Source organism: Crocodylus siamensis, chromosome 1, assembly GCF_052110815.1.
Source record: "Crocodylus siamensis isolate JL-2025a chromosome 1, ASM5211081v1, whole genome shotgun sequence".
Taxonomy (NCBI): domain Eukaryota; kingdom Metazoa; phylum Chordata; order Crocodylia; family Crocodylidae; genus Crocodylus; species Crocodylus siamensis.
The window spans coordinates 217,965,111-217,979,433 of NC_143395.1; the positions used below are offsets into that span (position 1 = coordinate 217,965,111).

Here is a 14,323-nt window from a genome sequence, read left to right on the forward strand (position 1 = left end):
AGCAGTGACTTACTACACAGACAGGACAAAACCAGCATCTGGTCTCTGGTGCAGCTGCAGAAGAAGTGTCCCCAAGGGAGAGAGACTGAATCTCTAATGGTTATCTTATTTCTCTGACAATCTATTTCAGTTTTAACTCAACAGCAGGAATGATGGCTGTGGTAACACCATGACTCCCAATAAAAGAATACGTTGCTGAGCTGCAGCTGGTGTTTTCTTATTTATCACAAAATGTTTAAGTTCCAGGCCTAGCATATGGCGTGATATAAATAATAATATAATAATGCATTTTTGCTTTCGGTGCGCCTGGGCAGATGAGGCCGCGTGATTTATGTGACGTGAGCATTGTATGGAAGGCATTATTTTACTTAGAATGTTAATGTATTTAAAATGCATTTTCTGCTTTTTTGTAATCTATTCCTTTGAAAGAGTAAACAGAGTGGTGATGTATATTTAATGGAGTCATTCATCTTACTTCCTTGTACAGAATCCCAGGTCTCTAGGCCCAGCAGCCAGATCCCAGCAGCAGACATGATGTTGCAAATGAAGAGATCTGCTGTTTACCAATGAGGTCCAGGGGAAGGGAGATGCTGAAAACACAACATGGTGCTCAAAAAATACCACAGCAGGGCTGCTTGAGCCTGCCAAGGCAGTACTGACCTGTTCAGTGCAGCATAAGATGAGGGTGGCGTGGGGAGACTGGAGCCAAACACCAATCTCCATGAGAAGTCATCCTGGGGAAGAAACAAAACTTTTAACCTCTAACACTTGCCCACGTTGCCTGTAAAGCCAGAATAAATATGTACTTGGACTAAAATGAACACTACTTTATAGCAGATGCTGCCCCTATTGTGTGACAGGGAAATTACATCTTCACCTTTACAACAAAATAAATCAAAGCAGCAGCTAACAATAAGGATACCCACATTGTTCACAATAGGTTTCAGAGGGAATGTCCCAATTTATGGAAGAGGAACATTTCACACCACTCACAGCACCGCAGTTTCGGGCCATCTTTCTTCCTCTGCAGTGTACCAGCAGGTCATGTTTAGCAAGTTTTCTTTGCAACCAAACAAGTTAGAAGCTTAACTTGAAAATATAATGAAAGCATAGAGGAATGTTTAACAGCCACATAGCAAAAATGAGAGCTTTGATTTTAAGACCTACCTGTCCACTTCCACATCAAGGTACTTTTATACCCTCCACCAGAGTATTCAAGGATGGGGTTTTCAAAGAAGACTGAAAAAGTCAGGCACCACAACCCGACTGAAATACAATACAAGCTGGTTCCTAATACCCTTGGACCTGACTGAAAATCCCATGACTACCCAAGTGAACACAAGCAGTGTGTTTTCCAGGTCTTCCACTTGTTCCATGGGTTGGCTTGTAAGTATGTGGTAGGTTTGTGTGAGGAGGCTCAGCTGAAGACATTTGCTTTTGCTTTGAGGTTGGGAAGATGCAACACTCTTCCAGAAATGTCTCCCAGACTCACAAGACAGTCACTGAAAACACTCTATCCTTGCTTAACGTCCTAGTTATGTTCTTGAAAAATGCGACTTCAGGTGAAACGGTGTTAAGCGAATCCAATTATGACACAGTGGTGACACATGCATTACGCATGACAGTGACCTTATCTCAGTAGAACATGGCTATCACAGGATGTCATGATGGTACAGTTTGAGGACCCTCTCACACAGTATCAGCCAGTCTCCCCTGGGAAGGTCTTTGAACATGAGGACCAAGAATACCAGAATACAAGTACTCCTCACTTAACGTCATCCCGGTTAACATTGCTTTGTTATTACATCACTGATCTATTAAGGAACATGTTCGTTTAAAGTCATGCAATGTTTGGTTATAACGTTGTTTGGCCGCCGCCTACTAGTAGGTAACTACTATGTCATAATTGGATTCGCTTAACATCGTTTCACCTAAAATCGCATTTTTCAAGAACATAACTACGATGTTAAGCAAGGAGTAGCTGTATGTGAGTTTGGAGCCTAGTGCTCTAGGCTGGTGGGTCTATGTTATTAAGATGGGCCACAGTATTCTGAAAAAACCCACACCCTTTCTAAGTTTAAAGGTCAGCCTGATCATGTGAAAGCCAGTTACAACCTGAATGGAACAGAACCTAACCCATGTCTTCTAGCTTACCATGTTTTTTAAGCCCTGGGCCTCTCCCACTCTCCTGCCCAATGGCTACCCTAGACACTCCTGCTGTTTGGCTCTGTCATGCTGAAGTATGAACTGAACTACTTCAGAAAGCCAGTTACTGTGGTAACACAGCACAGCTTTTATCTCAGTTCCTTTCATCTGCTCTTTGGGGGAAACTGGCAATCTGTTTATTTGTGTCTTCTGAGGAGTCCAGAGCACAATGCGCCAACTGTCAGGATTTGTATAGCAGGGGAGGAGAGGAGGGAAAGGACATGTCTTCCCCATGTAAGAGTACACACACACCCCTTCTCACTTTACACCCATCTGTTCCACTGTACTGCTGATGCTAGCCAGCCTCATTGGCCTTCTTCCTTTACCAGCATCTTTATGCCTGTTCCACACTGCCACGCTCATGAAACGCTTCTCTTTTTTGATTTATAAGGGCTCCTACTTTCTGGGTCTTCAACTCCCTTGTCAAGGTCCACTGCAAGACTTGCAAATAATAAGGGTAAAAGTCAGCTTGAAAGACGAGCATTAACTAACTTGTCCTTTGTACAAGTTTTTCAGGGCAGGAGCTGAGTATGAAACAGTGAAACTGTTGACAAATGAAGATTATGATATGGGGAAGATTGACACTTGAGAGACCTTAGACTGAGAATAGACTACTACATGGAGTAAGAATGGCCACTAAATTTCACTGTATTCAAAGCTAAATGCAAACTTTAGCTCCTCTCCCTAGTTATCCTGCAGCAGAATTGTCACTCACTCCAACACTCCCAACTCGATAAGAATTTTTTTTAAAAAGAAACTCACAGTTTTTCTTGCTAGCGAGGAAGGGAAAGAATATTCCTGCCATTTTTTACCACTGAGAGATATGCAGATGCTAGCATGACAGGTACTATTATAGGAAGATAGATTAAAGCAATCGATCAATCTTTTAGGACTCAATTCTACCATTTCCATGCTCTGTGCACTATTTTGTCTTTGGTTTGCCCTCTAGCATCCAAAATGAAATAAAAACTATCTAGAGGACGACTCACAGCAAAGACAGTGAGCCAAGTTCTGCTTTGGACACAACAATGGGAAGCTGGAGCAAGCCACCAAAGTCAGAGGAGTCATTCTGTGTTGACACAGACAAAACAGAGTGGAATTTAACGTATTCATTCTTCAGGCAGTGGATCACAGTAGAACTCTCCTAGTTAATGTTTCACAGGGTATTTATCCCAGCAGCAGCTGCAATACAGTTATTGGCAGGAGAGGGAGGAATAACACTGAAACATTTGGATATATTGTGAGAAAGGAGGCAAGAGGTCTAGACACGTAGAATTAATGGAACTTAATGGGACTCTGAACAGGTGAAGTATATAGGCACTACCTAAATCACCCTCAAACCCCAGGAAGCCCAAACAAGGGAGAAGCCCCAAGGCCATTGATCCCTGATACATCATGGCATAGACTGTATTTGCGCCCCCTGAGAGGGAGGTGTAGCAGATGCAGTGCCAGCGTACATCGGTGTCATCAACAGCAGCAATCCTTCAGTTAGAGGATGTTCCACTGATGGGTCTCGAGGTGATTTAAGAGTCCAGTCTTTGAGCCACAGACATCCGCAGAAGTTGCAGGTCTATGCACAGGGGAGGACAGGCCAGGACTTCTCTTTTCTTTCCTCCACTGCTTTGAGGGCTAGACGCATTACCTCACGATGCTTGGTTGAGGTTGCTGTACCACTGGAGTTGGTTAGCAGACAGCTCCTCCCAAGTCTTGACGTTGGCATTCATTTTCTTGAAGTATGCCTCCAGTGTGTCCTTATAGCATTTCCTCTGACCACAAGATCTCAGGCCATTACTAAGCTGGGAGTAGAGCACTTGTTTTGGGAACTGTGAATTAGGCATCTACATACAATGTCCAGTCCAGCAAGTTGGCGCTTGAGGATCACTGACTCAATGCTGGTAACACTGGCTTCAGCACAGATGCTAGCATTTGTACAATGATCTTCCCATTTGATATGGAGGATTTTCCGGGGACATTGTTGGTGATATCTCTCCAGGCTCTTGAGATGACAACAGTAAGTCACCCAGGTTGCGCATCTATAGAGGACAGTGGGAATGATGACTGTCTTTCCGGAGGTTGTGATGAATGAAGACATGCCTAAGCAATTTCCCAAAGGAGGCACTTGCACACCAGATCCTGTGCTGGATCTTTTCATCAATGTTCACTCTCTGAGAACGGTAGCTATCAAGGTCGAAGTGCTCAACTAGCTCCTGGGTCTTTCCCTCAATGGTAATTTGGAAAGGGGGGGTCACATTCATGGCCTGAGGAAGGCTGATACCACTCTTTCATTTTCTCAGTGTTGAGAGAGAGGCCCCAAGTTTGGTAGGCTTCTCCAAAAAAATCCAGAGCAGTCTGGAGGTTGTCCTCTGTGTGCAAGGATGGTGCAGACATCTATGTATTGAAGATCAAGGATGGTTGTTTTGAGTGTTTTGGTCTTTGAGTGAAAACATCCCAGACTGAAGAGACCTCCATCTGTTCAGTGATCTTGCTCAATGCCAGAAGGAAGGCGGTACTTAAGGAGAACCAAGACGACTGTCAGAAAAACGGAGAACAGAGCTGGGGCGATGACACATCCTTGCTCGTGCCCAGTTCGGATGAAAACGCATCTGCCTCTGATCCGCTACATATTGCTGCTCCTACGTAGTGCCAGTGAATGCCACTATTGTAGCACCCAGGAGTCACAGGTCTCAGGGCAGCCATCTCAGCCAAACCTACCATATGAAAGTGAAGTCAAGGTCTGACTGGCCAGCCTTGAAACACAGTATACATTTTTCCGTCTCTCTCTCTCTCAGGGCATTTATACCATGCTCCAGCAATTGCGCTGTAATTACAGCGCTTTGCAGTGGCTCCCTGCTCGTCTATAGCCGCCCTCAGAGCCCAGCAGGCTGCTGCCTGCCATGCTGGGAGCTTGATTTTCAGCCAGGCTCCGGCCTCAGCCGGCGGCCCCGCTGCGGAGCAGAAGGGGATGCTCTGCCCCAAACCGGGCAGCACGTGGCAGGGACCTGCTCGTCAGCCCCTTGCACCACCCACATGGCCGCCGTGTTCGAGCACCTTCCGCCCGGTTCCAAAATGGCCGCTGAGGTAACGCGCGGGGCTGTCAGGTGACTTGCCTGTGTTTCTCCCTAGACACTCACCTCCACAGTCCCCGGCTGACCAGGGGGCGGGGCATCGTGGAGGCGTGCGTCCCCATGGCGACCGTCGCTAGCTGGCGGCTACGGGGCTCGCCGAGAGTCATAAAAGCCTGCGGCAGGTGGGAGGCGGAACGCGTTCCTGCTCCAGCATGGAAGGGCCGGCACAGGTAAGACCCGGGGAGGAGCGGGCCTAGCTTCCCCACCCCCACCCGCTGCCTGGCCTGGGAGATGTAACCCGTGTGGGGTGTTGCTGCAGTATTATGATTCTAATTAGAATAATTATAATGAACGTAACCACAATTTTTAAAATTATGAGCATTATTGTAATGATTATGACCATCTTTGTCGTTATTCTCGCATCCTTAATTACATGCTGTATTTTATTATTCAATATCGCACACATTACGGGGGGTGTTTATCAAGCCCTCATGCAACTAGAAACTTCAGTAACTTTGCACATACACCTATGATAGAAGCAAACTGGCAGCGACGACTGGAAGCATTATTCATTACAGTTTTTTGGCACCGCGTAAGCTGCACAGAGGGGCAGGATCGCATGTGCGGGTCATGACATTGCACACCAGCACCTGGAATATGTTTGCTACAGGCTACGTGTTTTCTGCAGTCCAAGGTGGAAAATAGGGTTGAGCAATGATGTGTCATGAAAGCCGGCAGTTATGTTGACGTCTAGAACTTTGAGCTGTACTGTGTCAAAACTTAATGAATGATGCTTTTGGTTGCCATTTACAGTTTGTTTCTATCATGTGTATATCCAAAGTTTATTAAAGTTTCCAGTTGCACAAAGACTTTATAAACACCCTGTATGCTATGTAGTATGTGTTTTGTAATATAATATTTAATAATGCCATAATCATTATTATTATCATCTTATATGGCAATTATTATTGTTATCATTAGCATCATTACTACATAATACATTGTTATATTTTTCTACATTTATATAATAGTTACTGTTGGTATTGTTATCATTATCATCACTGTTGCCCTTATTGCTCTGATTATTAATATTGTTACTATTCTTGCTATTACTATTCATGTTAGCATAGGGTAATAATACATAAAATAATTAAAATGAGATTATGATAAATAATGCAGCGACCGGCATTATTAATGGGGTGATTATTGTCATTATTCTCATGACTGTTGGTATTTTGTTGCTGCCCATGCGTGTCAGATACAGCCCCAAGTATAAAGTCACACTGCACAGCCAGGCAGGGCAGTGACACCTTTGGCACTGGAGCAGCATAGCTTAGTGTGGTGACTTGGGTGGAGAGTCAGGGAAGTTGCTCATCTCTGTACTTAGTTTTGCCCCACTCTGCAACTGAGGCAACCTTGTCTGTCCCCACAGTGCAGCCCTTGATGGAAAGGACAGGGGTGGTGCTGTAGCCATACTGGTTCAGGAAGCTTAGGAGAGGCAGAGGATTTCCATGGTATCTTTTGTTGGGCCAACTGTACAGGGGGCCCAGTGTTCTTTTTTTTTTTTTTCTCTTTCTGTATAGTTGGTCCAATAAAAGATATCAAAAAGCCACCCTTGCCTCTCCATGAAAAAGGACCACTGCCCTTCTGCATCCCATTTGTGTGCCAGTTTCTTCTCTGGGATGTTCCTCTTTCCAAATAAGTACATGGTATAGGATTTTCAAATTCCACACCCTTTGGTAGGTGTCTCCTGCAGTCCTTTGATATGAGGATAACCATCTTCCAGTAGATAGAGAAGTCATTGGTGAGTTTGGAGGTGACCAAAGAGGACAATACAAGATCTACGTGTTCAACTGCAAACCTGGCAAACAGTTTCAGAAGGAAGGAGTTGATCCTGGTGATGTCAGGTCAAAGCTCTGTTCTTTGCCTCTCTCACTTTCCTCCCTTCAGAGTGAGGCAAGTTTGTGATGCCCTTCTGAAAACAGTGAATTGATGAGGATAGGTGGCAGGACCTTCCTTCTCAGGAAGAAGAGGAAAGGATGAAATTTGGGCCTTGCTGAAATCAAGTGAGAGTGTCTTCACTGATGTCCTGGGGCCAGGATACCACCTAGCACAGGGGAGTCAAAGTTACGGTCCACATGCCAGATCCAGGTTCTGGAGCCATATCATCTGGCCCTCAGTGCTGCCCATGGGACTCAGTGATCCACAAGCAGCATGCAGGATGTGCCAGACAACACCACACGTGGTGCCTGCTTCAAGTTATATCCTGGAGCAGCAGTGTGGCTGCTATGTTCAGCACGGCCCCAGAGCAGCCGCATGCCACGCTGGGGTCATATAACACCTCGGGGCAGGGCTTGGGATCATGCAGCACAGTCCCATGGCGGCAGCGGCTTTAGGGCAATACAGCACAGCCCTGGAGCAACAAGAGCAGGACCCGGCTGTGCCGGGCACCCATTCCAGCCACTCCAGGACACGGGTTGGATGAGTTTGATACCCCTAACCTAGCAAATGAAGAACAGGAAACATATTTCCCTGCTTAGTCATTTGACAAAGGAATGGGTGAGACCCAGTCAGGTCCCAGCCCTCATGTCAGAATCTGCTGTAGGGAAGAATACTCCTGGCTGTTGGAGCCCTATGTACAAAGGAACCCTAATCCAAGGGCAGCTGTTAAAGAGTTCAGTAGTGATGATGTATGTAATGCACAGTTCAGTGTATTTAAAACCTCCTTTACTTGTATTTGTTAAATGTCATAGCCAGAGCTTGAAGATGTCCAGGTGACTGAGGTGCAAGAGCCTGCCGAGCCTATTGTTACGGATACATCAGATGAGGACCCATCTCCCATAGTTGAATTTCCATTATCTGTGAAACCATCCCCAGAGGTTGAAACGCCTGCATCTGTGGAACAACCCCGTGTAGTAGAGTTGCCAGCATCTGTAGAACAGCTTCCTGTGGCTGAAGCACAACGATCCATGGACGATTCCTCTGTAGCTGAAACACGAGGGTCCATAGACCAGTCCCCTGCTGCCACTGCATCTGTGGACAAGTCTGGAAACATGCCACAAGCTTCCATGGACAAGTCCCCTAGAGCTATACTAAGAGCATCCATGGACCAGGCAGGCGGGGCTGAATTGAAAGCATTAGGTCATGAATTTCCTGAGATTGAACAGCCTATGGTGTATGAAGACCCCTTTGAGGTCTCCCTTATGTACATGGAGAAACATAATATTCTACAGATATTCCAGGTGAACTTTCCTTTTCCATCTCCTCGTTACAGGTATTTTCTTGGGGCTCTTAGCCTAACATTAAGTTGCAAAGTTGCAAGCTTAACATTAAGTCAGCTGTTTCCCCAGGTACCCTCTCCATTCCTTGCCTTGTACTCCCTCAAGGAAAGACCATGGGAATGAGAAGGGTGATAATCTCCAGTGGCTAAAGGAGGCAGAATTTGGGCATCCAAGTGTTTTATTGCAGCTGGTGCTTAGGCTCTCTGTTCTTCAGTTCCCAATCTCCTGTTCTAATACTACATTTTTTTTCTTCCACCATGCTCTCGGTAATCATATCTGCAAAAAGACAGCATTGCTGCCTACAATAAAGCAGTCCATATCCTTGTACCTGTTACCTAGCCAGAATAGAGAAACTCAAAACCATGCTCTCTCTTTTTTTTTTTTTTTAATCTCTCTCTCAGGAGATCACTGAAAACCTGGTGTACAAGAAGCCTGATGAGCCTTTGCAGTTCATGTTGCTGCAGGTAGGATAATTTTGTTGAGAGCACACAGAGACTTTGGCGACAATCCCAGCCTGGCTAACATGTGCAAAGAGAGGCATATGGCAGGGGAAGAGAGTGCTGAGGGAAAAAGTGTTCTAACAGGAAAAGACATGACAAACATAAGCATGGAGTGGTGGGCATGATGTGTGGAAAGGATGGAAAGAGCAGAGAAGAGTGAGGTAGTCGGTCCCTGGGTAACAGTGTGGGATGGATGGTGAGGGAAGGGTATAGGTAGACATTAAGGGCTGTTTCCGTGTCTCTTCTCGTTACCCACCTGGATCCCCTCTGCCCTACACTAGGAAGTTCTAAAATCCAGGGAAAGAAATGCACGTGGAGCTAGAGCAATGGTTTTCAACTTGGAGTCCACAGACTGCCTAAGGGGTCTATGAAAACTGACTATGATCAATCAAAAGTATGTGAATACCCACACTTACAATTCAAAGGGGTCTGCACCTCCATTTGAACTTTTTTAGGGGTCCGCAACTGAAAATGGTTGAAAACAACTGACCTAGAGTAATTTGAAAGTGGAAGGGAAGGTGGGTGGATCATAGGAGATGTGAAGGGATTAGGGTAAAGACAGAAGAGGAGAAAGGATTCCTTGGCTATCCTTCCGTCAGCTAGTTACAAAGCCCTCTTCTGCTTTCAAGGGAGCCATGCCTTGCCCTGTGTCTCAGTCTACAGAGCTGGCAAGAGGGATCCTGGGGCCTGCTTCAGGCTCCATTGCTAGGGTACTGTGTGGCACCAAACTGACCTTTGTCTTTCTGCTCCTGCCTAGATACAGTCCATGATGAATGCCCAACAGCTGGGAGACTCTGGGGAGGAAAAGGAGGAAGAGCCAGATCTAGACATAATACTGTGACACCTACAGAGCAGGAAGCACTCCTTGTGGCTTCTGGCCCTGCCAAGATAAGTGTCAGCTTTGGCCTTCAGCCAGCACTGTGCGCTCACACTGTGTGGATATAAGTTTGAAAAGGCCTGAGGATATTTATACTTTCTGGTTTTATGCTGGGTGCTGGGCTTCCAGCTGCGTGTAAACTATATTACTGCACATCATTATAGATACACAGACTTACCCAACATGTCAGTGTACACCCCCCTGGACATTTCCTGCCACATCTACCACACATCATATACCAGTGTACACATCCCACAGCTAGGACTCATATCACCTCTGCATTTCTGTACATGCAAACCCCCTGACCCAACATAAACTGCACAGCTTCTGGGCTTTATGCACATAAGTTCAAAGCAGCCCTCAGACACCTCAACACATCCCTGCCTTTTCTGGTCTGCTTTGGTAGGTGACCTGTCACAAACTATCATGTAGTCATTTGCTTTTAAAACAGCTTGGAACTCCACACTAGGAGGAGCCATCTCTGTGTCTCTCTCACCAAGAGCCCCCTCTTCTCCATCTGACTCTCTGCCATCCCTGGTGACTTAAGATCACTCTCGCCTTCTGTACTGCACTGTTGCAGCATGTACAATTGCTATAAAGACAACTGTAAGGGAATGTTAAGCTTGCAGGAGCATATCTATGGCTTCTGAGCCTGTAGCTGTGCAAGACTGCTACAGCTGAATTAAAAAATGAGTGTTCAAAACCCTGAAAATTCAGAGTTAAAGCACACTTCATAAACACATAACTCAAATTATCATTATCTAAGCATTCACAATCTGCTTCAACTCTTTCCCAGAGTGTGCTTTGCATACTCATGGCAGAGCTGCTCTATAGGGGCATTCAGAGCAGTAGTTGCTGTCAGCACTTTCCAACATGAGACCAGGCCCATGTACACGTTGCCTGAAGAGTCTGGGGCCCATAGCAAAACAAGAAGCGTAATCGTTTCAACTCTGGTCTTTAATCAAAATGTATGAAAAAAAAAATCTCCTAGGAAAGGTATTACATCAGTAGCAGCAGCCACAGTGGTATTACTGTAGGGTCAGGTGAGGTAGTTTAGCTTTGTGGGTCAGTAAGCAAATGCAGCTTGGCCAAAGAAGGTTAAGTTAGTACTTGTTTCTGATTCATGCTTAGGGTGCTTCTAGGAAACAGCATCAGGAGGTTTTTGAGTGCCCTGGAGTACAGCTATAACTGAATTTCCTCCATTTTCAGCACTTAACTGTTTTGTGTTTTTAATTTCTGACCTTCTTGAATTGCAGCATGACCTAAGATGACTGGTATTTGCCTGCAACCTTAATTACCTTAAGGGTGTCTTTTGTAAGCAGGATTTCCTTGGGGTTTTTTCTTTTTAAACAATTCTGAAGGCAACTAGATAGGTTCCCACAAACCCTATGAGGTCTGCAAAAGAAGAGACTCAATCTTGCAGTCTTTAAAAATCTTGGAATAAAATATCCTTTTGGTGTGCTGGCCACATCATCTCCTGCTATCAGTCCCCATCCCTCATTCTGTGGAGTGCACGTAAGGGAAGCTTCTCCCTTACAATCTCAGAAATTCCTCAAGTTGAAGGCTTCTGTCTTGCCAAAAAATGCATTTCCACCTCTGTCAAGTGCCTCATGTTTGAAGGACTAGAGTTGGCCATTTATGGCTGGCAGTGGGGTTGTTGGAGGACAGTAGAATTAGAGTTCAAACCTCTTTCCTGCTCCTCCAGACCTCAGACCGCCTGAGGACAGGGCTTTGATTAGGGAGCATTGAATGAACAACAGAAATAGAGGAAGTCATTTGGGAACCTTTTGATGGAAAAGGCTTTTCTACCTCTTTGACCAATTTTTCTAGTGACCAGCCCATATGTTCAGCTCACCCTATGCAAGGAAAAGAGCTAGAGACTTACATTTTACAAAAATGAAGCTGCAAGCCTCCAAAAATGGTGTGATCTGCTACTGTGTTTTCCTTTGTCTGATTTGCTTCCAGGTTTGCTGAAAAAAGTTCTACCTCAACCCCAGATCTAACCAACCACTTTTGAGGCTGAGCTACTATTTAGGTGTACTAACTTTGAAGACAGGGCGCAAGCTGAGCTTAAATTGGAAATGTAATTTCTGCCTTAACTCTGGAGTGGTTGTCCACTTTCCACATGTGCGCCCAAACTGGAGAGCCGTTGTTTCCTGTAGATAAGCTGCATACCTATTTTTAATGGCAAAACAGCAAACATCTTGTTCTCAGGGCTCTGCATGGAGTCACATTTCACTCTCTGAGGCTATCCTATATACATTCCCGTACCTTATTTGATACCTGTAGCATCTGGGTGTCTTCCATGAGTGCGCTGAGCAACATGACTAACATCTGTCTCATACTATTTGTTCTTTCATCTTTGTTCTTTATGTGTATGTAGTGGTATGCATACTTTTGGCAGGGTGCCTTGTTTTTTAGGGTTTTTTTGTACTGTCCTGTTGCTGTGTGTATATAGTGGAGAAGGAGTAGAGATGGTGAGACCAAAGGCAGGCACCTTGCCCATGCAGCTGAAGGTGGTAGGGCTTGGGATGGTCATTGTTTATTCCAGCAGTCTTAGACATGAAGAATACTCTGTCTTCCACATGGAAGAGCTTCATCTTTACAGCAAAGAGTTTCACTAACTGACTTTCACAGGTTCAGTCCAGCCAGCAAATAACCTGGTAATAGCATGTGTTCCACAGTCGCTATCTGATGATAATCACCCATGGGCAGAATCTGTAGGGAGTAACCAGAAGTTATCACGTTGGCCTCAAAATGGCTTAGATCAGCAACATGTCTGCACCCAACTTAAAATGGACCAGGCTTCTCAACAATATTAAAGGCTCATCTGAGTACAGTTTTTAATCATGTGTATAAATGTGTTATAAGTCGCCTGATTAAAGTTCCTTTGCAAAGATCACTCACTTGCTTAGTTGTCCTTTTTACATGGGGTTGAATGTATAAAGGGATCAGCTGTATACGGCATGACATGTTGCTGCTTAATAATGACTCACTGAATCTGAATCCCCAGTGCATAATGCCAGGTATAGTCTGGTGTAAATCTGTTGATTTTAAAGAAGTTATGCCAGTGTAAAACTTGAATTAGGGAGTAGTGAATCTTGAGGGGCCAAAACTGGAGTGCTGCCTTTTAACTTTTACAGATGTGATTAGCCTTATGAGGGACTCAGTGTTGCAGATTCAGGACATTTGGTGGGAACGTGTTCTACTATGAGTGTTCACAAGAATAAAACCAAAAAAAAGGAGGTGTTTGGTAAGTAAGCATGTTCCAAAATGAGTTCTCAGGCTGTCTGCTGCATCACCCTGCTGTCAGATACTAGCACCCTGTCATACCAGTGGAGTCCTCTTTGCTTCAGCTCATGGTATGGATAAATTCTGGTCTCTATTTGAAACAGAAGGAACCCAGGGTAGAGACAGAAAGATCTTTCAGGGAAAACCCTGGAACAGCGAAGCTTAGAAGAAAGCTTAGGCTGAGATTTATGTTATATTGCTCTTAACGTCAAATCTAAGTATGCAGGTAAGTTTGAACTAAATCCATTGTGTATTTTCTCTGGAGTGGAGTGTGAATGCTACTGGCTTCCAAGGAGAATAAAACAGAACAAAGTGCTCTCTCCTAACTCATGTTGATGATCTTTGCATGCATTGGTCTCCTTATGTATCTTCATCTTAATGTGGATGTAAAGAAGAATGAACCCTATCTGTACTGTGCTCAGAGCAAAGTGCAAGACCCATCTTTTCTCAAGAGAAACTTTTGCTTTTCCATATGTCACCACGAAGGGGCAGCATTACCTTTCAGAGCCATCTATCTGCAAGCCCTCAGCCAAATCAAACATTAATCCAGCTACACATAGGAATGAGTCTGTTCAGAGCTTTGCAAGCCAAACCACATTTTCACGTGTCATCAACCTGGAACTGTAACCAATCCCTGAACTCACTTGAAACCTGGCCCAAGGCTCACTCCACAAAAATTCTCCAGAAATCTGTCTCGAGTTTCAGATTAGTTACCAAAATCCTAATGTGAAGTTTCACCTGCCCTGTCGTTCTATTCAAAGTATTATGGGCAGTCCCTAAGCGTCTATCCAAGCTCACTACTGGGTCAAGATTTCACGAAGCCCTCATCAGTGCCCAAGAAGCCAGGGAGGGTGTATTATCATTTCAGCCCAATGAAAATGGCATGATTATTGCACATGATTACCACAATGCTGAGAGCAACAGTTTCTCCTCAAGGCAAAACGTGCCTCCCTGCCCTCCCATTCTGCAGCCTTCACTTACCGTGCTTATTAAGAGGGATGTTCAGATCCTGTGGCACAGAGCCTAGTATAGCTGCACAGATGCTCACTATGCTTGACTTCCAACAAATGCATCAGAAATTGAATAGTGACAGGCAAGCATATG

General features: G+C 44.9%; 1 protein-coding gene across 1 annotated transcript; it reads left to right on the top strand.

Moving 5' to 3' along the window:
* Window positions 1-930: 930 nt before the first annotated feature.
* Window positions 931-12,824, top strand: TEX55 (testis expressed 55). The gene is made up of 4 exons (XM_090056637.1): window positions 931-5,500; window positions 8,024-8,512; window positions 8,953-9,015; window positions 9,809-12,824. Exons 1-4 carry the CDS (start codon window positions 5,483-5,485, stop codon window positions 9,890-9,892), a joined length of 654 nt encoding a protein of 217 aa, XP_089912763.1. The 5' UTR covers window positions 931-5,482; the 3' UTR covers window positions 9,893-12,824.
* Window positions 12,825-14,323: the final 1,499 nt, after the last annotated feature.